This window comes from Camellia sinensis, chromosome 5 (genome assembly GCF_055761805.1).
Source record: "Camellia sinensis isolate YWXY chromosome 5, ASM5576180v1, whole genome shotgun sequence".
In the NCBI taxonomy this organism is placed as follows: domain Eukaryota; kingdom Viridiplantae; phylum Streptophyta; class Magnoliopsida; order Ericales; family Theaceae; genus Camellia; species Camellia sinensis.
This window is the reverse complement of record NC_138965.1, coordinates 185334105-185359115: the sequence shown is the minus strand read 5'-3', so window position 1 is coordinate 185359115 and position 25011 is coordinate 185334105. Positions and strand designations below refer to the sequence as shown.

The following is a 25011-nucleotide window of genomic DNA, read 5'->3' as shown; positions in this document are numbered from 1 at the left end:
TGTCAAAATGAGCTTCTAATCGTCGAAGCATTCCTCCATAATTGTTGATCATGCTTCTTCATACTTAGCTCCACTACGCCATGTCTGCAGTTAGACTTCCCTCTTAATTTTGAATTTGAATCTTGTGAGTAACCGTTAGGCCACATCATCTTATATCCCTTGATCATTCCAATGTTATGCAGACCCATTATTGCCAGTATGGGTTGACATGTGTCTGACTATGGTTGGCGATTTATATTGTCTTCCCAAATTGCCCTTCTTAAACCACGTGTTGAATCGCGATTGGCTTTATACAATTTATACAGCCAATAGAAGTACAACATTGAACTAATATGTAAGGTTCGGAAGTACACTACGGATGTTAAAGGTCGAACCAAATTCATTGGTTCGATGGTTGATTTCCGAATGGAGGCGATTCTTTTGATATTGGTAATTCAAATGGTAAGAAAATGAGTCTTCTTTCCAGATTTAGGTTCCACAATGCCTACGATAGTGGAGAAGGTTGCGTGAGGGTGGTGTGATGATGAGGCGGTGACAGGATGAAGATATTACCATGTTTAGGGTTAGGGTTAGAGGTGATGGGTGGTGACGAGTGGTGGTCGGCGTTGGCTATTGGTAGTAGGTAGTGGCTAGGGTTTTAATTGAAGAAGAAAATTGTATTTTGGTAGTTTCATTTTAAGACAAAAATGTAAAAAAAAAAATTCATTAAATATGTTGATAGAGAGTAAATGATGCGTGGAAATAAAATTTCCCACATTCACTATCGCTACAAGAAAAAAAAGATTCATTGAGGTTGAGCCTTTCCTTCACTCTATTAATTGGATTTGATGATAAAGTCGACAAGATTCTCATCTAACTCTCACGGCAACATATAAAGGTTTTAGGAATTAAATTTTTTTTGTTCTAAAAATAAAATTTTGTTGTAAAAAATACTCAAGGTCTAATTACTACCATCGAAAGGATTGTTGTTAAAAAATCGTTTCTAAATTTTTTGAAAATATCACTAATAAATGTATTTTTAGAGAAAATAATTTTGAGTCAAAAAGTTTTATTTTGGATAAATTATGCAAATAGTCTCTATAGTTTATACGATATGTCAATTTGGTTTGGTATCTATTATTTCAATTTGCTCGATTTTGCCTCTTAATTTAACGGATTGTGTCATTTTAGTATAATAAATAACGATTATTAAGTTTGGTGAGATCCAATTGACACATTGTGTAAACTACAGAGACTAAATTGACACATAGTTTGACTTTTCGTCTACCAAAAACCAATGTATTTAACCACATGACTACCAATGTTTCATCAATTTATTTTCTACATTAATAATTTTTTTGACAAGTCTTATTAGTTGAATAATTTAAATTACTAAAATAAGTACACAATGGGTTTAGTTATTATTTTGTTTAAAAAAAAATTATATAACTATTAACTCCAATTTTTTATATTCTTCTTTGGGTCAGGCCCTGTTTCGGCAGTCGGTTGGAATCTCTTCAATCTTTAGCTTTTTTTAGGGTGCTGGTAGATGATTGAGATAGATGACTTTTACTGCATTTTGTTTGATGTATTTGTAATGCTTGTTGTATGGGAAAGAAATAAATATTCTCGTATAATCTTGTTGATCAAGTCTGCGCTCCTCTAAACGTCGTTGCTTTACTCCCTGAAAACACAAACGTGAGCTAGCCGGCTTGTGTGTGCCGGAAACCTCTCCGATGCCTAAGTCAGCAAAATAGACAAGTAGACAAAAGTTCTGTGTATTCAGGAATCAAAGTTGTGTGTTACCTCTCCATAGGTGATGTTGTAAGCTTTTATAGGTTCCGCGTGGTACAATCCTAGTAGGATTTTTATTCTTCCATGTAGAGTCCTTCTAAGATTCATACTCCTGAAAGATAATGCTTATCCTTCAACATCCCCCTCACTGCATAAACCAAGTGAGATGGTTCTATCATGGTCAGACTTCAACACTATCGAGATAAGCATAGCTATGCTAAGTCGCAGACTAGACCGAGATAACATTAGCTCGGCTTTTCCATTCACTGCTCTTACCTTGGCTCTTCTTAATGCTAACCACGGTAAACCGGGATAACTTTGTGAGTGACGACCGAACTTACCGTAAGCTCTTTGGGACCGGAGTAACTTCAGGTCTCTCGCGGACCGGAGTAACTTTACACCTCTTTTGGGCCAGAGTAACTTCATGGCCTTTTTACTCAGCCCTTCGCACTGTGGCCCATAACGGCCCATTACCCAGCTCGGCCCAATTTTCATACAAATTACCCTCTCAAAATTTTCATACAAATTACCCTCTCACTTGTGATTTTCATCAACAGATTGCTTTTTTGATTTTAAAAAAAAAACTCTAATTAAGTCTTGTTTGAAAACATATTATTTTAGTAATTTTTTGACTTTTTACGAAAAAATGTGTAGAAAAGTAAAGAGAGTGATATGATAACTTATAGTGACTTTTTAACTAAAACTGAAGATTGCCAAATGAGACCGAAGTTGACATATAATCCTATCTCATCCTCAAAACTAAATTACATAGGAGTATGGACGATATTGGTGAATTGTCCATGAGCTCCATCTATTTCTTTTTTTTTTCAGCCTTGGAAGGAATTTATGGCGCTTGAAAAAAGGTTAAATGTTTTTATTTTATTTTTTAATTTTTTGATTGGCTAAATTAAGGCTATTTAAAAAAAATTAAGGCCACGATTTGGTCTCAGTCTTCAAATTAAGGAGAAATATCAAATTAGTGATATTTTTAAAAAATAATTATAAATTAAGGATAAATTTTATAAATATTAATAATTAAAATCATAAAATTTATCATGTATATGTAATTATTTTTTTAAAACTACACTAGGATGTAATGTAATTGCTCTCAAATTAATTGGAAGCTTGCATCACAATGCCACACCCAATAGAATTGTCTAAAAATCAAATAAGTGGACCTAATTTATTTTGGAGAAATACCATTTTAGTAGAAGTTGAGAAAATACTTACATATTAATGATAAAATTTATAACATTAAAAGTCAAACTTATAAAGCTTTCATAAAAAAATAATATTTGAGAGCTCTAATGCACTCTAATGATGTGGAGAAGATCCATGTGAAGGTGGGTCCACACCTCTCCCTCTATCTCTCTCTACTCTCTTTCTCATTCACTTCACTAGAGCTCCATTTAAAATTTTAGTATTAGAACTATGTATCATTACTGTTCATAAAATTGATATTTATATTTTAACTTATTACCAGTTATTTATTATTTTCTCATTTATTTTCCTTATAATCCACATATTAGTTTAACCAGCAGCCTATCATACAGCTCAAAATTGTAAATCAACTAACTCTTTCACATCATGCAAGTCTCCATCTTTCTCTGTCTACACCTCACTCTCATGTTTCTTTAAAAGGCTCAAAATCAGCGTATTATTTTCTTTGAAGAGAATGCTGACATTGTTTTAGCCAATATTGGCCAAATGCAATGTTATGGCCACCTTCCTCCACACCACCCCTCACTCCCCTACTTGTCATTATTCCCTACTAGTGTTTCACCATGCAAATCATAAAGACTTTGGAAAATGAGTGCCCCACCTCAAGTTCCAACCATAGTTTTAAATGCCGGTATATTGATACGTATCGGTATCGACGATACATTCATATATAAGTTAATATTAGATAGTATCAATTTATATATAAATAAATTATAGTATTAAAAGTTCAAAAATTTGTTGATATTTAAAACCATGATTCTAACAAAGATCATCAAAATCAAAAAGTACTTAAAAATCCTTCATACAGTATTATGCATGAAACTCATGATTATCAATTTTTTCCAACTACATGGACAAGCAAGAACTTTATAATTTCTTCATTTCTTCACAGGAAGAAACTCAAAAAACTCGTTCGGAGTGAAGCTAGTGTCTATAGTACCTATCATGGGCACTTCAGTGACATTTTTTTCGACATTAAAGGCATTATGATCGTTGCTCCGAATCGGAAAGAGCTGAAGAGTTTGATCTTCTGGATCAGTTGTGGTCGTGGTGGTGTTGATGAAGTGGATGAGAGGAGGAGAAGAGGAGGGCTTCATTAGCTGCTGCCACGTGGCAGGCTTGGTTTGTGTGCTGCTTCTTTGGTGCTGCAATTCCTTCTCCTCGAATTGAATCCACTGGCCATCTGATCTACTTTCTGATCCCACTGCTCTATGTATTGATATAGATTCCTAAAACAAAATTACAGATAATAAAAGCTGATGAGTAAAAGAGTAAATTAACACACAATGTCCTAGAAATTCTAACCTTCATCATAACAATAGCCCCAAGAAACCCAACAGAAAGTAAGGATACCAGTGTCTCAATCCTCTACTTTTTCCATCATACAAAAAGACTTTTCCTGCTCCTCCTTCATATCAAACTTTTGACCTTTTGGCCATATAATTCTCTTATTATTACTTCTAATCATCTTCTATATACACATGCACTTTTAAAAAAAAATACTATAAAATGTCTAAGATTAAAATGTGTGGATCATAATTATATGAGTGTGACACTAAATTTAAATATGTATCATACATTCAAATTTTGAATAGATTTTTAACTATTTTTTTTATCAGCAATGTTAGGAACATAGATATCAAATACAAAATGAGACATATAGTGAGTCAGGTGTCTCATTCTGTATTTGGTCCTCGTCTGTGCTCTTAGATTGGTTGACTTTCTGTGGGTAATAATGAGTCTGTGACTAGTGAGTTGAATTTGTGCTGCAATTTGCAAACATGGACAAGTGAAAGATAAAGGTAGTAGGATACAATCATATACACACAATACATACCTCTGAAAGTGTACTAGAGTTAGAAGAAGTTGCTTTGTTCTTTGCATGTGCAACTTCAAAACCTGTCTTACTCAACCCTGTGGACATGAAGAACCAACAAAGCAAATTCAACTGACAAACCTGTGTGTGTGTGTATTCTATTAATAATAGTTTCCAAATCAATCACTATTCTTTGAACTTGGGTAATAAAATAACATGAAAACCATAAAAATCTTTGGGAAATTGTGATGTTAAGTCATGAATGATGGACCTGGTTCTTTTCTTTGAAGAGTAGTGATATCACATAACTTTCCTTGAGATAATGAGTCTAGAATGCGGCGGCGTTTTTGGCGTTCCCTGGCTTTGTGATTCTGAAACCAGTAGAACACATTCTTGCCTTCAATCTTACCGTACTGGCGAAGCTTTGCAGCAATTTGTTGGATTTGGTCAGCGGATGGTGTTCGTATTCCGCCTTCATACATTTCCTCGAGGGCACGTAGTTGGTCTGGAGTTGGATTCCACCTTGCACTCACCAATGCCACTGTGGTATTACTATCTGCCTTGCTTTGCTCCTTCATGGTAGCTGTTAGAATTTATGCAACAAAATAACACAAATGAATTAGAAATTAAAATAGCAAGCATAAAGAGTAAAATCATGTAGAATAACACAGTAAAATGGAGACAAAAAATAAAAGAGAGAGAAAATGATATACCCACCCATATGGTCATTCAATGAAAAAAGATTGGTTTTGTGAAGACAAGTGCAATAAGAAGAAGGGTTTGGCATTGCAGAAAATGTGGTGTTTGTGGTTGGCTTTGGTATGAGAGGACGAAGTTTTCGACTATTGATTGAATCAGATTCAGACCTGTTGAAGTTGAAGTTGAACTTACTACTACAACAATCACTACTACAACCCATCATCCACATAGCTACCAAATACCAATGTCTCTCTATCTCTTTGTGAGTAGTGGGTTCTATGTTTTATTTCTGTGCACTGAGCACTGCTGTTTTACAAATGTGATCATATTGGTGGTAATGAAATGGGTTTTACACTAACTACAAAGTATTTCTTTTTTGGATTGGGAGAGGGAGGGGAGAATGGATAGGAGATAGGATCTAGGAAGTACTCGAACTCGGGTGTTGTTGAGTTTGACTAACCCTAACAGTAGGTGCCTTTTTCAGCCCTTGCTTTGCTCTACATGTAAAGATTGAATGTGAAAGTATTATTTTGAGTTTAGAGTTTGAGAGGGGGGGAAAGTAAAAACAAAGCCGGTGTTTTGGAGGTTGGTTATTTTAGTAAGTTATTTTAGTTTTTAACTATTTTAATAGGTTAAAATTTTTGTTTGAGAAGATGATTGGATTTTTTTTTTTTTTTTTTGTAGTTGGATGTATATTTGTGAGAGGAAAAATGAATTGATTATGAATTTAACGTGACATTTTATCTTATTAACTATTTTAACCTATTTTATTTTATTTTTTTATGAATTTTTGCCCAAAAAAAAAAAATAAAAAGCTTTCCCCAAACAAGGCCAAAGTAAGGGCCAATGGGACGGGAGAGCAATGAAAAGAGAGAATAGTTCTTGTTTCAAAGACAAGGATGAAAAAGAGAACGAGAACAGTAGGATTGATCACAATCTAGATGAGAGAGAGAGAGAGAAAAAAGAGGACAAAGGAAAGCTAAGGGGAGGCAAGGCAAGGGAGTGTAAGGAAGGAAGTGTGGAATTTTGGGAGATGTTGGGATGAGGGAAATAAAAGCGACTTAACGAAGATGGGAGAAGTGAGAAAGAGTGCCCTATCCTAGTAGGAGGCTGCTGCTGCTGCTGATCACCTTTTTGCACTAACATTGCATTCTCTTTCCATTTATTTATTGTTCAATGCTCTCTCTGTCTCGTGCCTTTCACCCTTCTTCTCATTCCAAACTGCCTCTCTCTCTCTCTCTCTCTCTCTCTCTCTCTCTCTCTCTCTCTCATGATTCCTACACTCAAACTTCAAAAAAAATTTCCTCACAAGTCAACAGCAAGAAATTGTGCCCAAAAAGCTAAATTTATTTTCTTCTCAAATCTTTTTATTTTTGTTTTTGTTTTTTTTCCCCCCTAAATAGTACTTAAAAATTTTAAATTATGTAACAATTTTGAGATACATGAATCTAAAGACATAATTTAATAGTAAGTATTTTGAAAAAGAACACAATGATTTATTACAGAGAACCTTGTGCTTGAAAAGAATTGAAAAAAAATCTCAAATCAGTAACACCATGAAATCTTTTAAATTTTTATGAATTACAAGTTTGTCTTGTGTTTGGAATAAATCATTTTCTTATACTTAGAGCATCTCCAATGCACTAAGCATATAATACTTGTTAGTTAAAATACCTAGTGTGATTCACTTTTTTCAATTCCAATGCACTAGGCATATGATTAGGCATTTTGGCTTAACTCATATTCACTAGCTACATGTAGCTAGCCTTCAACGCTAGGCAAAATGTATTCAATCATTAGGATCATTTCCCTCCATCTTTGTTGTTGACGTGGCATTCTATAAAATTAATAGTATTTGGATAAATAGCTAAAATAAAGAGCATGGTTGGAGTAAAAACATAAAACAGTTGATAGGCAAAATAAAATATATACTTTATAGTAATATTTGGATAGGTAAAATGCCTACTACCGTTGAAGATGCTCTTAGGCCTCGGCCTCGTTTGGCATGTAATACATCTACTCTAAAAGTCAAAAAATTATTAAAAAAACAAAAAAATCTATAACTTATATTAAAAAGTCAAAAAATTTATTTTTTCTCTACTTTTTACACATCTTTTCGTAAAAAAGTAAAAAGTTATTCCAAATGTATTAATTTTTTTATTTTATATTTTAGCCAAAAATTTAAAAATTATTAAAATAATCTGTTCCCAAACGAAACCTACTAACAATTTACATAAAACAGATTTACACATATAATGTAAATTTTATTTTAAACTGTGCCACTGAAAAGCAATTGTTTGAAATGCTCTCATTGAAAGTCATCATGATGGTAATGGAATGATTTCAATCCAACTCTGGTGTGTACATGAGCCCATTTTTGAAGCCATTATTGTAGAATTATTAACATCTTGTTTGTTCATTATTGTTGAATTATTTCTAGTTGTGCATCAATTTAAAATGGAGAGATTTGGATTCTGTCCATTTTGTCTACTGCCCCATTCCAATGCCCCCTACTACACCAAACACAATTATAAGCTGGTCCAATCAAAGCCAACCCAAGCCCAGCTTTTTCACAGTAGACACCTAAAGATAAAACTACCATGAAATTATATCTCAACTTATATTTTGAAATGTAATAGATGGTGTACATTTAAAATTGATAAAATATGGATTATATTCAGAATGATTGTGTTCTATAAATGTATTTTTTTTTTTAATATACCTATTTTTTAAATATGTAGTATTGTTGAATATGTCCAAATTTAACTAGTCTCACAATTAAGGAGGGTGTGTATTATTTGGTCTGGTGGTCTCCAGGTACACTACACAACACAGTCCAGATTCAGATAATCCACGCAACATTCCTTTCTGGGGCGTGCATTTATGTACACTTGTTTTGTAATCTATAAGTCCACTTGGATTGTTTCTTGACCTTAAACACAATATTATTGTTCTGAATACTTTCTTCTTGTCGGTGCATATTATATATATATATATATAGTGGAAGCAAGCTTGCACGTACATGGGTAGATTTGCATAATCAGCTCACATGATGTAACTTTGGATATGTTTGTTAATATATATTTTTTTTTATAGATCCGGCTGTTTGTTAATAGTTAAAAAAATATATTTTTTAAAATAAAATTTTTATATATTATGTGTCTGTTTGATAGAACTTAAAAGCTGTTTATTTTAGCTTTTGACTTAATTTAAGTTATAATGTTGTGTTTGGGACAATTCAAATTATCAGATTATAACTTATTTAAAGCTATTTTCAGCTTAAATTCCAAAGCTACTCAGGGGATGCTTAATTCAAACAACTTAAGTGCGCATGGGGGATGAAATGACTTAAACGTCCCTCCAAAATGTCAACAATTGCAGAATTGCCACTATATAAATCCTCTTCTATGTTGTCCTAGCACGCTCCTCTCCTCTCATACTCTCCTCTCCTCTTCTCATTTCCTCTCTGGCAACTGACGACGAACCTCCACATCTCCAAGATCAACCGATCAAACTCCTCCACATCTCCAAGATCTGTCGATCAAACTCCTTTCCTCCCTATTTTTCATTGATCTGCACGAAAAAGGTAAGATTTCATGCCCTTTGTTTGTTATATATATATATATATATATGTACACACACATCGAGTTAGGGTTTACACAAACAGAGATCAGATCACACTCTCTGTTCCTCTCTCCGCTTTCTTCTTCTTCTCCAATTTTCATCATCCTTTTTGTTTCTTTTTTTTTTTCGCAGCCACCATTCGCAGTCGTTCGACGAGTTCAACACTTGAGTATTCAGGTAAGATTCTTCTTCATTTCCTCTTATTTCTATTCGTCTCTCTCTCTCTCTCTCTCTCTCTCTCTCTCTCTCTCTCTCTCTCTCTTCTTGCTTTGATTCTTCTTTCTTTTTGATATGTTTTTTTTAAAAGAAACAATTCATTTGCTTCTTGTTATTATGCACAATCAAAATTACATGAAATAAAAACTAATAAATTTAAAATCTAAAAAAAAGAAAAAGAAAGAAACAATTATATTTTATTTTAGAGTTCATATGTTGTTGTATAATTTATTGTTACTTTTATACTGTTTGATTTTTTTTTTTTTTTTTGAATCGTTATTTGATTGTAACTTTCATCAAGAAAAAAATTCAAATGATTGAAAGTTCTTGAACAAAAAAGCATTGTAACAAGACAGATCTCAAAATCAAAAAAAAAAAAAAAGATTTTAAAGAAATCAAAGAATATGAATTGATTGAAACAAACTTGCATTGCGAAACCCAGAAGTGATTATCCCTGAAAAGTCTCTCTATTTCAGAGAAATTTGGGTAGTTTTGCAGGGTGGGAAAGAATTTGAAAAAAAGAAGAGGAAAGAGAGGAGACAAGTTGGACAAGAGAGGAGTAGAGAAGAGAGAAAAGTAGAGAATGTGAATGTATTTGCTTGAAAATTTTCTTTTTTTTATTATTATTATCAGAAGATTGCTGTTTGCTTTTGTGGTTGAATGGACAGTTTTTCACTTTTTCCTTTTTAAGATTGAGAGGATATAACTAGAACAACTTTGTGCCTGTTTCGTAGAACTTAAAAGATCAAGATTTGATCAAGCACCTTTCAGCGTTACAACCATAGTAAAAAAAATAGCATAAGGCTGGTGATGGAATAAACAGAGGGACAAAACATCTGTGTCTGAAAATCATTCTAGATAATTGGGAGTAAAGCTGCATTTACTTGAAGATAATGTATTGAACAATAACAATTAATTAACATAAGGTTGCATTTACTTGAAGATAATGTATTGTCTACAAAGACTTGTATTTCTTGTGCCAACTTTGGACAAGTCATGTTACTGGTTAATCTATGTGTAACAATTTACAATTTTTTGTTGTTGTTGTTGTTGTTGTTGTTGTTGTTGTCATATTAATATAAAATTTGAAGTTTACACCTTTAGTTACAATACATCATTTGGACACGGACTTGATTGGGGATATATCAAATGGTGTCAAAAGAAATTGTGGCAAACGAATTGTCAATATGTTAGAAACATTTTATTCAATCAATACTTGTTGGGTGCAATGTATTTACAATTAACTTCCCAATCAATTTTAGAGGATTTGGATTCAATTCTTCCTAAATAATGTAGAGGCATGTCATCCTCTAGTGACTATTATTTTAATGTTGAGACCTTTGACTTGAAGTATGAGGCTTTGAAATGTGATTGTGGGCTAAGAGCTCCCATAAGGGTTACCGAGTTTGACAAGCCATCTAAAGGGAGACTATATTTCATTTGTGAGAAAAGAAATTGTCAATTTTGGAGGTGGTGTACCCCAAAATCTATGACGATGGTAGAGAGGCTGAGGAACGAGAGAATGCTTGATCAAAATTAAAATATGGATACTGTAGGACTGAAAGTGAAGAACCAAATGCTTTCGCAATCTAATGCTTTCATGAAGCAGCTTGTTGTAGGTCTGCTCACAATTTGTATTGTTATGTTAGTTGCATTACACTTCAAATGATGATAGGTGCCATTTAGAGATACCTGGTGTTTTTGTGCTAATGTAGTTTATCATGAACTATTGTGCTAAGCTTTGTACCTAATGAATGTTGATATGTCTGACATAGTTGTCATGTATGATTATTTTGTACTAATCTAGCTATTGTAATGCAAGCAATGATGAATGAGTTTGCTTTAATTTTTTTTTTTTCCTTTCATAGAATGAGTACCCAAGAGGAAACACAATCTAAAAACAAGAAAAACAAAGGAAAATCAAGTCAAGTACCATCCGTTAAAGCTCACTGGGATGCAAAATCAAATGAAATTTTTATTAAGCTTTGTGTTGAGCAAGTGAAGGCTGGACACAGACCTGGTACACACTTAGATAGGGTTGGGTGGGAAAATGTGATAACTAAGTTTAAAAGTATGATTGAAAAAGCATACCAACGAATACAAATGAAAAATTATTGGGACGTGTTGAAAAAAGATTGGCTTTTATGGAATAATCTGTTAAGAGGTGAGACAGGCTTAGGCCGTGATACATTGACTGGAGTTATATTTGCATCTGATAAATGGTGGACCAAAAAATTTAAGGTAAGTAAATTTCTTAATGTACATATTCTGTTTGTTTTTTGTTTAAACAGACTAAATTTTGTTACTTGAAATTGTTAAATTTTCCTTTGTAATAATTGCAGAGGTATCCTGATGCTGCTAAATTTCGATGTATGCCGTTGCAATTCACTGAAGACTTAGACATACTATTCTCAGATGTAGCTGCTACAGGAGAATGAATATACACCCCTAGCTCAGGGGTTATGCCTCACACTAATGAGACTCTGGAGGGATTTCATACTCCACATGACGCTGATTTGGAGGATGATGTTGATTTGGAGGTGGTTTATCCTTCAAATTTAAACAAAAAACGTCCATCAAACACTGATGGTTTATCAACAAAGAACAAGACAAAGAAGAAATTTACTGGTGCAGCTCTACTTAACAAGACACTTGATTGTATAGTCAATGTGGTTAAGTCATTTCAACAACTTCAACACAAACCTCATCAAGATATCCTTTAATTGCATAATGTTTGGCGAAGTTGGAAAGCATCCCTAGTGTGTCCCCGGATGATGAGCTGTATGTGTGGGCTGCCAGATTGTTCTTAACAGACAAGCGTCGTGAATGCTTTATGACTCTTCCTACGGATGAAGTTTGGCTGAGGTTTCTGAAGTTAGAGATTGAGATGGAAAAGGACACCACAGGTTATTGCGGCTAATTGTTTCTGAAATTGGATGTTTCTAAATTTCCTAATTATTTCATGTTTAAGACTTTTGTTAAGACTTTCATTATTAATTGTGGGCTGTTGTGTTGGACTCATTATTTTTTTCTTTTATTAATATTGAGTATGTTGAACTTTTATGTTGGACTCATTATTTGGACTTTTATTAATATTCTGTTAGACTTTTATTATGTTGAACTTTGTTAGTTCAATGGTTGAATAGTTGGTGGGTAGATGACATTTATTTTCAGATGCAATTTTTATTAGGTGGATGCCATTTGAATGATAGGTGGCATTGATTTCAATCTTGAATATGAATGGTAGGTGCATAGTTAAGACTTTTATATATATGTAGATGTTCTCCAGCTGCTGTTATTGTGAAAAAGGTTGAATCTCTTGTGAGATTTAGGTTGTTGTCTGTAAACAAGTGAAGGCTAAATTTTTTATTAAGGTCCCATGTTCCCTGATTTGTTTGCCTTTCCTCTTATATAGCCTGATCTTATTTACTGCTGTCGTACTGCATCTGCTTGTTGTGGAGCATTGGCTTCACAAGTTAATTCAAATTTTATTGTACAAAATTTGAAGTTGAAGGTACCAAATTTTTTTCCTTTACATTTTTATCAGTTTGTCTGCATTCCATGGTACCAAATGATCACAAGTGATTTCTAAAAATGGCTCATCATTTATTTGTAAACTTCGTTATGTGTTGAACTACATGGTGCCTATGGATACCAAATAATTTTTCTAATATGCTTGTGCATTTGCACAGATACACTTTGGGTAAAGTTGGATAGATTATGTATATGAAATCATTAGGTCACCTAACTAGGCTATTAAGAAGATTTTTTTTTTTTTATTGTCCAATGCTCTAATTTTTTTAACCAATTAGACTAATGTGCTAATGTATTTAATTTCTCCTTTATTATGAAATTTTTTGTATTTTTTATTTCTTTCTCATTATGGGGCTGATTGTTTCTTACCCATTATAGAGACTAGTTTTTGTTTCTTACCCATAGTAGGCTGACTTGTAACCACTGAACCAGTGATCCCATATGAAGTAAGTGTGAGTAAGGCCAGTAAATGCTTTGGTTGATTTGTAGTTAGTCAAATAATGTCTCAAGGCTTAAAGTAATTATGGGAAATACTATTCTAATTTTCACATATTTTGGGGAACTTTGGCGTCAGCAAATATATTGATTTCTGTAGTTTAGATTTAAGCACCGAATGCTTGTTCATGTTAATTTATATTTAGGAATTTATATTACACATAGTTCTTGTAGGCATTTCTTGTTTCCATGATTATCAGAATTTTATAAGTTAGATTCAAGAAGACATCCACAGCTTATAAGTTGATTTGTTGTTTTGTTTATAAGTTAATGTCATGTTGTAGAGGGTGGGTGGCTTTCCTAAGCTTTTATTTCTTTCTCATTATTGTACTATTGTGTGTTTATTTCATTATTGTAATAGTAAATAAGAAGCCTTTAAATGAGTAGGTATTTTGGAGATGAGTAATAGTTGTGACATGAATGGAATGATGATCACGATGATGAAAATGCTGAAGATGAAAGATGAAGACAGCACATCGCAAACCCAACAAAATAATAATATGCTCTTAGCAACGGCGGCAACAGTTGTAATCACATATGCGACAAATTATTTGATAAAAGAATCATGTAAGACATCTTCTCTAAAATGGTGAAAGTGGATGGTCGAATTACAAGGAGGGAATCAAACAAGAATATTTGAAAATTTTCGAATGGAAAGAGAGGTATTTTATTAATTGTGTGATTTGTTACAAAATAACTATGGCCTTCAAATTGGACAAAAAGTCTTGGTTCAGGAGCAGGTTGCAATTTTTTTGTATTTTGTTGGCGGTGACATTCGAAACAGAAATGTCCAAGAAAGATTTGAACATTTCGGAGAGACAATTTCAAAATACTTCAATCTGGTGTTAAAAGCTATTACAATGATGTCTATTGATTGGGTAAGGTCTCAACCGAGAAATGATGTGCATTCATATATTAGAAGCAATCGAAGATACTATTCTCATTTCAAGGTAATAATTAACTACAAAAGGAACTTGAGTGTTACATATAATTAATGTTGTTAGGATATTTCTAATAATGAATAAATATATTTTTATTCTCAATTTTGTAATAGGATTGTATTGGAGCAATTAATGAAACACACACCAAAGCATATATATCTCCAGAAAGTAATATCGTTTAATAGGTAGAAAGAAGTATGCGACTCAAAACATAATGGCCGCATGTGACTTCGATATGTGTTTCACATTTTGCTTGCCAAGATGGGAAGGAAGTGTACACGATACTCGGATCTTCTTAGATACAATTAGAAAACCTAGTTATAATTTTTCAAAACCAGAAGGAGGTGACTATTTTATATTTGATTGCTACAGTATATGCACCGCACTCACATCTTCATATTTATTTTTACATTTCTAATTGCTTACTTTAATTTCATTTTCGAATCTTGAAATAGATGAGTTTTACTTGGTGTGGATACAGGATATCCAAACATAAAAGGATATCTTGCACCTTACAAAGTAGAGAGATACCATCTAGCTCAATTTGAACATGGTCAACCCCTTCCCAAATACACAAGAAAAATTGAACCAAGCACATTCATCGCTTAGAAGTGTAATAAAAAGAACGTTTAGGGTTTGGAAAGTAAGATGGCCGATAATAAAGGATATCTCACCAAACTATAAGTGGCCGACCGAAGTTAAACTTGTTTGTGCAACAATGGCAATTCATAATTTCATCTGACGAAGTCAGTTCCACGATATTGCATTTGACTCTTATGATAGATTCACTGATTATGTGCCTGATGAAGAGGAAGGATCTTTGTCTCAACAAGCACACCATGAAAATGATATTGCAGGTGATGACAACGAGATGGAAGTGATGAGACATAATATTTGTATGTTAATTTGCAGACGAATTTAGGAGTTCTTTAAATATTTAGGAAGTTTTATTTTTATTGCCTTAATAATAATTTATTGTATTTTTATTGCAATAACATTTTCTTGTTTCCCTTGTGCACTAAATATTCAAAAAAATAAAAAATAAAAAAAATTGAGGTAATGGAAAAATGTACCAAATTGGGTACTAATTATATCAACTTCCACTAATAAAATAACTTTTTCAAAATTTAAAGTGAAGAAAATGACAAAATTATAATTTTTACATTCATAAGGGCAAAAATGACAATTACACAGCAAAAAGCTATTTTACAGCTTATTTACCGAACACTACTCTACTCCCTAAATCCATAATCCCTAAATCCATAATCTCACACATTAAACATGTTACCAGCTTATGTTCACAGGTATAAACTATAACATGTTAAGTTATAATCTATAATCACTTTCTAACAATTTTACCAAACGGGGCCAATATTCAAGAATTTTTACTTTCAAGACTGCTTAGGTTAGAAGGACTGCAATATTTTTTTGGGAAAAAATAAAAAACAAGCTTTAAAAGTCAATTTTTAAAATTTTTTTTGGTGTTTAGTTTTAGAAAATCAAAATAAATTGCAACATATTATGGAAATTTTTTTTATATAATAGTTTTTCCTCTCTTCCCTCTCCTTTTAGAACTCTAAACTGTTGGCAGCCCTTCCCCCATCTCGTGCTACCTATAGCCCCTCTCCCACCTCCTCTTGTTGCCGCCAACGCCTTCTCTACCTCCTCTTGCCAGCCTTGTGCCTCACCCTGTCTGCTCCTTTCCTCTCCCTCCCTATCTTCTCTCTTTCTAAACCCTAACCAGCCAGCGAGCCCTCTCCCACTTCCTATTGCCCCAACATGAATCTAGTTGTTCAGATAGTCCCAACATTACTATATTGATTGCAACTCTCCAGAAAATCTCTTTTATTGAGTCAATTAATTTGGAACTCACATGGGCCTTTATAGCCCTAGCCTATAAATGGACCTAAGTTTACACACAAAACAAGAGGGAGAATTCAATATGACAAGGAGGAACTCTGAGTCTGTATTGCTAACATATTGAGAAAATGCTACAATGTTAGGGATCTTACATTGACTGGCAAAAAAAGAAAAAGAAAAAGAACATATTTAACTTTTTCCTCTAGGTTCTCTGGTTTCTCATTCGATTCCAGGCCCTTTTATATAGCTGCTATCCATACTCCACGAAACTTGGGGGATTTAAGCACTAGCTAAGCGCACACCTACATTGCAGCCAATAGTGGTTTCTAATCACAGAAACATGATCCTCACACTCATGTAAGACATTTGGTCATTTATTTTGTAAAAAATTTAGGACCAACAGCATTTTCCTTACTCTAATGTTTTCCAACTTTCATTGCACGGGATTAGTGCACACAAAAAATAAACAACTACAAGGAAAAATAGACAAAATAAAAGGGAAAATCAAAATCTACCAGATTTATAATCACAACACAAATTAAATAGCAGTTCCTTCGGATGAAGTCATTAAGATAAGGCAACGAAGGTTGCCACTAGTACATATTTCATTCTCAAATTAAATTGCACACCTATATGCTCTTTGAACAACATAGGAAGGCATCTAATTACTTCATTTTAAGTAGACAAGGATAAGAGAAGCCCAATACACTCAAACCACTAGTATCAATTAAGCTAAGAAGACAACAACGAGAGTCGAACCCAAAACATCTAAGTTTACAGCTTGACTCAGAGTTCACCCCTTAACTGCTGGAGGCTGGTCCATGATGATCTTGGCATTGTGAGATGCAGGCTCTTCTGTTCTTTTGAATGTACATAATAGGTTTGCATCTACGCTACACGAGAAGCTTGTTACAAGTGCCAACACCAACAGCTGCAGCAAGATGCCAAGCAGCATGAAGGAATGGAGTTTGAGGGAAGGCATCATCGGCAAGGAAAAGTGCTCCTCCTAACAATGACGACATCTTGTGCACATTGTGAGCCATCCTCAATTCTGGATCATTTAAGGCTCTTTTCGCAAAGACTACCTGGAAAGAATAACTAATTAGTTGTCATTTCGTTTAAAAAATGGCATGAAACCAATGCATGAAGAAAAACACACAAGTTTTGCTAACAAAAAATTTCGTCAAGACTTACAAGTAGATAAACAAAATTTCCTGTAAGAGATATAAGACAACTTGATGCAAATAAAGCAGCAGCATATTGATTCAAATAGTTTGTTGTGAATTTTCATGCTTATATTGGTGAAAAAAGACAAAATGACCCAAGCTACTTGGGAAGAGAGATTTTTAGCCAAAAAGCCTATCAAATTGTTCTCTCTACGTTTTTGCACGCCTTTTCATAAAAAGTCAATAGCCACTAAAAAAGCCAACTCCCAAATGAGTCAGTGGTAATTTCTGGTTTCATTGGTGAAGAAGTATGTTAATTCAATTCAAGCCATGTATAGAACCAATAGCTCCTACACCTGTGCACTACTCATTTGTCATGCTTATATGGTGAAAAAGACAAAATGAGCCACGTCAATTAAAAAAATTCAGTGGTAATTTTCATGTTTCATTGGTGAAAAAGTGTGTTAATTCAATTCATGTGTAGAACCAACCAATAGCTCTGATTTCTATGCACTACTCATTTGTCCATCTACGAACACTTACAACTCTGTGTTGTATAGAATTGCATTCTCTCTCTCATCACATTAAGAGTTGTTTTTCTACACATCCTAAGAACCTTATACACATGCAAGCACACATCACACCTTGCAGACAAACACACACCCATGTGTCTGTGTGTCTGGTCTACATCTTGACAAGATGCCTTGCATATGATTGAAACTGTCAAAAGAATGGCAACTTTTAAAATTTATTGAAGTCGTGAAAAAGAAACAAAAAAAGAAAGTAATTTAAGCTCCCGATAGTGCCTCATAGCTTTTGTTAAAAGTATATGTGCAGCACAATGAGGATAAGAAAGTATGGAGGCTCAGGTAGTTACAAGCAAAGAGATCCTAGGAACTTGAAAACAGAATTGCAACTAAAGGAGGGTAGACACAAGTCAGTGTCAAAGGAACCCACTGAGGCTGCAAAGTGATTCGATCAAATGGGCAATGATTACTAAAAACCAGCTAGGAACATATTAAAAAATAAGGTAACACACAAGCTAAAGAACGATTCAATGATCTCAATACTAATGCAGGCAAAATTTAGTACCTTCAGTTATTTTACCATGTAGAAAAATCTCCTCTCTAGTCTCCGAGCTCCCATAATTAATTTGTTCTTATCCTGACTCTAAGCTATTTTAGGTTCCAAACATGAAGAACAAATAGAAAGAATTGAAAACTGGTTTGGTCTTGAAGAATCAAATCATCAAAGCAATCGTTAATCTAATCATAGCTTAAGCAATAGATGGATGACAACTAATGAAAATTACACTTCTACATTAATTCAGTTTTACAAGAGTGACAGATGTGCCCACTAAGACAGCTCAATACCCGTACGCAATTTAGCCTTTTAGATGGGCTAATGCAGACCCAAAATTCTCTAATAATTCAATTTTACTCATCACTTTGTAAACAGTAACAAAACATTTCTCAAAGGAAAAAGAAAAGGATAAACTGAATTTCTATACAGTCAATACATAGTTTTGGTAAAAGTGCAGGTTTTTACCTCCATAATTCCAGTGTGAACAGCTGAAACCATGAGAGGCTGGATCGGTAAAATCAAAGCAGATGCTGCCATTAGAAGCTTTGGATTCTCATTCCTCAGTGCCCTTGATAGACACTGCAGGAACAATTTCAGTTAGGAAATTTGTGTGTCAGGAACAAATTGAAAACCTTGGACCAAAGTAAGCAGGTGATACCGATCATTAGTATTTAAGAAGCTGTAGCCAAGATACTAATCAAAATCAAGAGATCAGCCCCACAATATTTGATTCCACAGTGCAATATTTCAGAATTGTGAAAATAATGAGTTGTTAATAATCATTTTCTTTGCTGGTGCACATTATTACTTATGATATGCATAGTCAAATTAAAGTCCTATTTGTATGATATAAAGATTATGAGTACACAGTTATAGCATATTATATTTAGGGTAGTAGCTTAGAAAGCTTCAACTATTACCAGCCCTGCTTTACATGAGCAATTTATAAACTAGACATCCTTAATAGCACTCTCTAAAGTTCAAACCCATTCCAACACCTTGCACTTGAATAAGCACTTCTTTATTGGGTGTGTGAAACCCAAAATTTATTAATAGGAAAAAGTGTATAAATCAGCAACAGATCATACTCAATTGAGGTACAAAACCACTTTGAATTCTTCTACATAAAGAGAACCACTTCGGGTATAAATTCAGCAACAGATCATCCTCAATTGAGGTACAAAACAGCTTTGAATTCTTCTACATAAAGAGAACCTCTTCGCTAGAGTGTCTCTCAAGCAATTCTAGAAATCTGAAGAAATGTACTAGCTTGTAGTTTGCACCCAAATTTTCTAAAGGCAATGACACCTTTCAGAAGCCAAGGATTGATCTTAGAATACACCACTAAAGCAAAAGCAATTTAGTGCCATATGGCTACAAGTTGAAGCTAAATTTCAACTTTGTAAAAGTGCAGAGATATTTTCACTAAGGCATAATATCCATATTGGAGACCTATGTTACATAGACTCGGGTACGCATATCGGATGTGGGTGTGTATCCAAGCGTCAGACCTTCATAAATTTAAATCTTAGAATCTTGGAATATATATCCAAAATTAGATATGGCTGTGGGGACGCATCATATACACATATATATTGCATATTATATAATATTCTCAGATGAAATGTTGTAAATTATATAGAAATATATACTTGAAATTGAATAGGATTCAGAAAAATATGAAATTTCTGTATCTGATTCATGTGAGAGGCTAAAATTATTGTTTTACTAGCAAATGTGAGTTTCTTCTTCTCATATATTGTCACAAATTAAAGGATCTGAGTGTCTAAATTGGGTATGAGTGTCGGACACGTCCCACATTCTTACCCATGTCATATCCGGTGGACACAAATATTGTGGGGGAAATAGAAGAGTCCATGTAACACAGTTGGAGACCTAAGTTCTGAAACACTACTGGCTACACATGTACATGGCCAAAATTTCCAAATGTTACTATTATTTTTAATCTTCAATAACACTGATTAGTCTCATACAGTCCTAGACTCTGACATGCCTTGTATTAGGATATGGTTTTCGGGCATGGGAAATTGTAAAATTCCATTGCAAACAAAAACTTTTTAAAGAGGAAAGAACAAAAAGATATAGGGAATTTTGATTGAAGGGGAAAAACAAGGGTAGGAAGAGATGGTTTGTCTTAATGATTTGCTCATGCATGCATGCACACGTTGTCCATATCGTAGCCATTTCCACACCTACTATTTAAGGATTAACTATGGGAGTGAACTGAACATTATGTCAAATTTGTGCCCCTTCTCCATCTTTGCACACAAACTGAAACAAATAATTCCAGTACATTATTTGGTTTAGGAATCAATATTCAATATATTAAGAATATCATTTCCTTTTTGAAAAAAATTGGTAATAATATATCTCTCTGTGGTTTAACTTTTTAACTACACTACCTTACCATAGTTGTTGTGGCTATCATAGTATAGTCGGCCCATCTCATATACTTCTTTAGTTTTCCTCTTGAAGCATGGTACAAACTAGACGCAACTCCAACTCCAATTAATGAATTAGCATAAATTTTACAGTTCAGATTCTTCCTGGATCATTGGCAAAGGAAACAATCAAACATAATAAAATACTAACAAAATAACTTTGGCAGCTTTTATGCAAACCAACAGTAATATCTTGCCAGGTTCATTATCTTACCAACAGTAGAGTTCTCCATTAATGATGTAGTTTTTAATTTGCACCAGGTTCATTATTGCTTAAGGCAGGGGAGCTATTGAGGATGATTGTTGCTGTCTGCTGTATGTTGCTGCCTTGATGCAGTGCATTTCTGATGTGGAGTTCTGGTGTGGATGCTCTGTTGTTGGATGCATAAAGTCTGTTCTGTGGGTTGTTCTGTGGGCATAGCTGCAGTGCATTTCTGATGTTGGCTTATGGTTTGGGGCATTTGGACTGAGGCCTTTTTGTTTCACTGATTTTGATTGAGGATTGGTCTTGTTGGTGGCTGTTTTGAATGTGGAATGGTCTTGCTTCATTCTGCACTGCTGCACTAATGTTTGGGGGGTGAATCTGCTCTGCTGGTGTTGATGTTCTATCTGGGGGGTGAATCTGCTCTGCTCTGCTGGTGAATCTGCTCTGTTGTATCTGTCCTATTTCAGGGTTTGTTTATGTGAGCTCAACCTGATGTTGATGTTCTATCTGTTATGTTTTTTCTCTGAATACATGGAGTACTGCTGCTGGTTTGGTGCTGTTGGTTGCTCTGCTGGTTATGCAGCATTGTGAATTGGTTATGCAGCAGCATTTTGAATTGTTGTAATGGATGTTAGACCTGGACTGGGGCATTTGGTCTGAGGCCTTGTTGAGTCTGCACTGTTGGGGCATTAGAATTGTTGGTTCTGGTATAGTTGGTGTTCTGGTATTGTTGGTGGCTGGTTATTGTTTTCTTTTCTGTTTTTTGGTTGGTTGCTCACCAACTCTGGGGGTGCTAGCAAAGGATAGGATGGGCTGTTTTGTGCCAACCTAGTTGGATGATTCAGTCCACTGTGATGCTTTCGCACTTTCCTTGCTTTATTGATGTATTTTGTCTTGTACTTTGTACTCTTTCTTACATCAATGAAGTCTCTTTGTTTTGCCGATCAAAAAAAAAAACAGTAATATCTTGCCTTGGGGCCTGGGTTCCAAGAACAATAAAAGGAAGTGAAGTGATCACATTAGCAATTGTCTCTGCAAGATGCTTATCACCTAATATAAAAATGAGAAAAATTGTTAGCACACGTTTTTGAGGTTATTACAAGAGATTTGAGGGTACACATCAAGCAATCGTTAGGTTACATGCACTCTTCTAAATAAGTGGAGAACCCATGTTGGACACTCGGGTGTAAGGGTATGGGATATGTGTCCAACATGTGTAGTTGGATATTTAGATAGGAAGCATGTCTAGTATAATTGGGGTTTACCATATATGCATAAAACTCCCATATTATGCATAATGCTTTAAGGCGACTTGTAAAACCATTTTATCTGAGAATCTATATATATGTCCTTGAATATAAGAATTAGATGAATCTGATGATGCTTAGACACATACCCAACACCCTTACCCAAGTCCATGTAATATAAACGAAATCATAGGCTATCATAGGAACAAAACAATCTATATCTTTACATTACCTTTCAGGTGACATTGGATGGGTCTCAAGCATGCAGGTCTTTGCTCCCATACTCTCCTGAAGAACATGTCAACAAAATGAAATTGTGAGTGGCAAATAGCTCAATAATTACAACTAGCAGCCAAGCATCAAATTTTTGAGAAATCACAAACTTTTGAGTGGATCAACCAATCATGTTAAGTATTAATATATAGGATATATAGAAACATGAGTAAATGGATGAGAAAATCTTCTTCACTCACTGCACTATTAGATGCTGATTAGCTCCAACAGTAGAACTTGCACATGTTGCCTGATGGACATGCCCATGCTGGTTTATCTCTTCCAACAGAAATGGTGAGTGAGGCACCAAATGAACTCCATGAACACCCTCCAGACCTCTATTGGGGTTCAATGTATTCTGGGAACTCATAAGCTATTTGGCAATCAGTCCAATTGACTGATTGCCGGCAAAGACCTTGCAGGTCTCAGTTGGAGGCAACAAACAATTTTACTGTTTTATCACTGTAACAATACAAAGTGACTGAGTTGTTAGTAATTTATTCTTTTCAAGCAAGTAAAGTTGATTTTACAATAGATCGTTAAAAAGAAAAAAGAAAAAGAAAAAGTGAAAGTGAATAGCCCCATCTACATGTGAGATATACACTACAAAAGCACAACAATGGCAATAACAACAACACATAGGAAAATAAAGAGAAGCTTCACAAAATGAAAAACCAAAAATAACTCAAACTCAATTAAAATGAGATCTGAGAAATTTTGTAGTTTATCATTGTATTATCATTAGATTTTCTCTCAACCTGTTTGGATACAATTAGACCATTGTAACAGAAGCAAAATTGGCAAGTGGTGTAAGAATCGTGAAGCACTTTGTTTACCAATCCAAGATATAAGTCTGGATGTTATTAACATTGACATCAATCAACCGTAGATGTTGTTAACATTGACAAGAATCAACACTGACAAAAAATTTGGAAAAAAATGTGGACAACAACATTAATTTTTACCTGCATAAAAAATGAAAAATAACATCAAAACATATATAAATAAGCATGTTAGTAATATCCATGTTCAGTAACAAATTGTATGGTCCCAACATGTACACATTTATTAAGTAATTAGACCACAAATTATTCAAGATCCTCCAAATAAAATTAAAATCTTGAATAGAAAATTAACTAACAAGCTTAGGTATACATTAATAGAGGGTCAATCACTTTATTTTATTTTATTTTTTAAATCTAGAGGAAGCGAACCTATATAGTTTAGAAATAGTAGTGTAGTAGGGGGATTTCTTTGAAATTGTAGATGTGATGATGGCCCCTACTAGTTGTCCCCTAAGTCCATCCCATATTAAGAGCAAGACGACACCATGAACTTGCAAAATCCCGCAGTCTCAAGGCTAATGCAGTTAGTAAAAATTTTGAAATCAAAATCCATTAATATCATCCAAACATATCCGGAATTAATTCAGAAACTCTTACATGTTCCTGGCATAAAATTTGCAACTTCGAATCAACACTGTTTAAATCAATTGTAGAATAATATACTGACACATATTAGAGAATAATATTGAAGATGGAAAGACTATGGTACACACCTCCCAAATACCATATATGCACCTAATTAAAGAAGAAAATAACGCAACTCCATATTTTTTGAGTCATAAGTTCATAACAAAAAAATCATAACCACATACCACATAAGGCATAGCCAAAGGTAAAGATATTATGAGTCATAACTAAAATAATATCGTAACGAAAGTAGAAAATTGTTTTATCACATTTTTTTTTTTTTTGAATTCTGGCCCATCCCTGCAAGTGTGGGTAATCTAATGTTTTCTAAACTATTTATGAGCAACAACCATATTTGACAACTTATAATACACACCCAACATAAGGACTGAATCAACATCAAAACTACCTCTCTTTTTTCCCGGGTTCTCTTTAGAAAAGGCCATTCAAAATTTCACAATATCCAATCGAAAAACAAAACAAAACAAAATCGAAGTGGGTCAAGAACTAGAAACAGAAACACAACAGTACACAAAAAAAAAGAAGGAAATAAACAGAATCAAATTATCCTAAATGGGTAATGAAGTTGCAAAAAGCTTAAAGATATAATAAACAGAATCAAATGATCCTAAATGGTAAACAGAATCAAGTTATCCTAAATGGGTAATAAAGTTGCAAAAAGGTTAAAGATAGAGAACCTGGAACATGGGAAGGTGGTGAATATGCATATACGTGCACACAGATATATATATATATATATATGTATGAGAAGGTGATTCGAATTCGACTTTGTTGAGATGCGAATGTGCGACACGAATCTTGGGGAGGGAGTGTGCGCATATTCGCGTGTCTCTGTCACGTTTGGTCATACGCTATCTCAAACGAATCAGAATCCTTTCATGACCTTTTTTTTTTTTTTCGACA

The 25011-nt window shown here is 34.0% G+C and overlaps 3 protein-coding genes across 7 annotated transcripts; 1 reads left to right on the top strand and 2 right to left on the bottom strand.

Moving 5' to 3' along the window:
• Positions 1–3872: 3872 nt before the first annotated feature.
• Positions 3873–5738, bottom strand: LOC114297065 (WUSCHEL-related homeobox 1-like). The gene is made up of 4 exons (XM_082872392.1): positions 5528–5738; positions 5082–5393; positions 4832–4908; positions 3873–4223 (listed from the first exon to the last, which is right to left on the bottom strand). Exons 1-4 carry the CDS (start codon positions 5736–5738, stop codon positions 3873–3875), a joined length of 951 nt encoding a protein of 316 aa, XP_082728518.1.
• Positions 5739–10892: 5154 nt separating this feature from the next.
• LOC145791939 (L10-interacting MYB domain-containing protein-like) lies at positions 10893–11787 on the top strand. Its single transcript, XM_082872391.1, has 4 exons — positions 10893–10968; positions 11089–11131; positions 11218–11590; positions 11692–11787. The coding sequence occupies exons 1-4, from the start codon at positions 10893–10895 to the stop codon at positions 11785–11787; spliced, it is 588 nt and encodes a 195-aa protein (XP_082728517.1).
• A 4930-nt stretch (positions 11788–16717) lies between these two features.
• LOC114297062 (uncharacterized) lies at positions 16718–24956 on the bottom strand. Of its 5 annotated transcripts, XM_082870724.1 has the most exons (8): positions 23830–24811; positions 23452–23580; positions 22816–23077; positions 22575–22630; positions 22067–22145; positions 20857–20995; positions 18894–19007; positions 16718–17264 (listed from the first exon to the last, which is right to left on the bottom strand). In XM_082870724.1, exons 3-8 carry the CDS (start codon positions 22983–22985, stop codon positions 17073–17075), a joined length of 750 nt encoding a protein of 249 aa, XP_082726850.1. In that variant the 5' UTR covers positions 22986–23077; positions 23452–23580; positions 23830–24811; the 3' UTR covers positions 16718–17072. The 5 variants fall into 5 exon arrangements, with proteins under 5 accessions (XP_082726850.1, XP_082726853.1, XP_082726851.1 ...); XM_082870727.1 differs by lacking the exon at positions 23452–23580 and having other exon boundaries at positions 24786–24956; XM_082870725.1 differs by lacking the exon at positions 23452–23580 and having other exon boundaries at positions 23830–24809.
• Positions 24957–25011: the final 55 nt, after the last annotated feature.

Coding starts and splice junctions, on each gene's coding strand:
- LOC114297062 (XM_082870727.1), bottom strand. CDS start 22,985: ATGAGTTCCCAGAATACATTGAACCCCAATAGAGGTCTGGAGGGTGTT. Junction 22,631..22,815: donor AATCAGCATCTAATAGTGCA/GTGAGTGAAGAA, acceptor CATGTTCTTCAG/GAGAGTATGGGAGCAAAGAC. Junction 20,996..22,066: donor CTTGGAACCCAGGCCCCAAG/GCAAGATATTAC, acceptor CCAATGATCCAG/GAAGAATCTGAACTGTAAAA.
- LOC145791939 (XM_082872391.1), top strand. CDS start 10,893: ATGGATACTGTAGGACTGAAAGTGAAGAACCAAATGCTTTCGCAATCT. Junction 11,132..11,217: donor ATGTCTGACATAGTTGTCAT/GTATGATTATTT, acceptor TTCCTTTCATAG/AATGAGTACCCAAGAGGAAA. Junction 11,591..11,691: donor GGTGGACCAAAAAATTTAAG/GTAAGTAAATTT, acceptor TAATAATTGCAG/AGGTATCCTGATGCTGCTAA.
- LOC114297065 (XM_082872392.1), bottom strand. CDS start 5,738: ATGTGGATGATGGGTTGTAGTAGTGATTGTTGTAGTAGTAAGTTCAAC. Junction 4,909..5,081: donor TCTTCAAAGAAAAGAACCAG/GTCCATCATTCA, acceptor TCATGTCCACAG/GGTTGAGTAAGACAGGTTTT. Junction 4,224..4,831: donor ACTCTAGTACACTTTCAGAG/GTATGTATTGTG, acceptor ATTTTGTTTTAG/GAATCTATATCAATACATAG.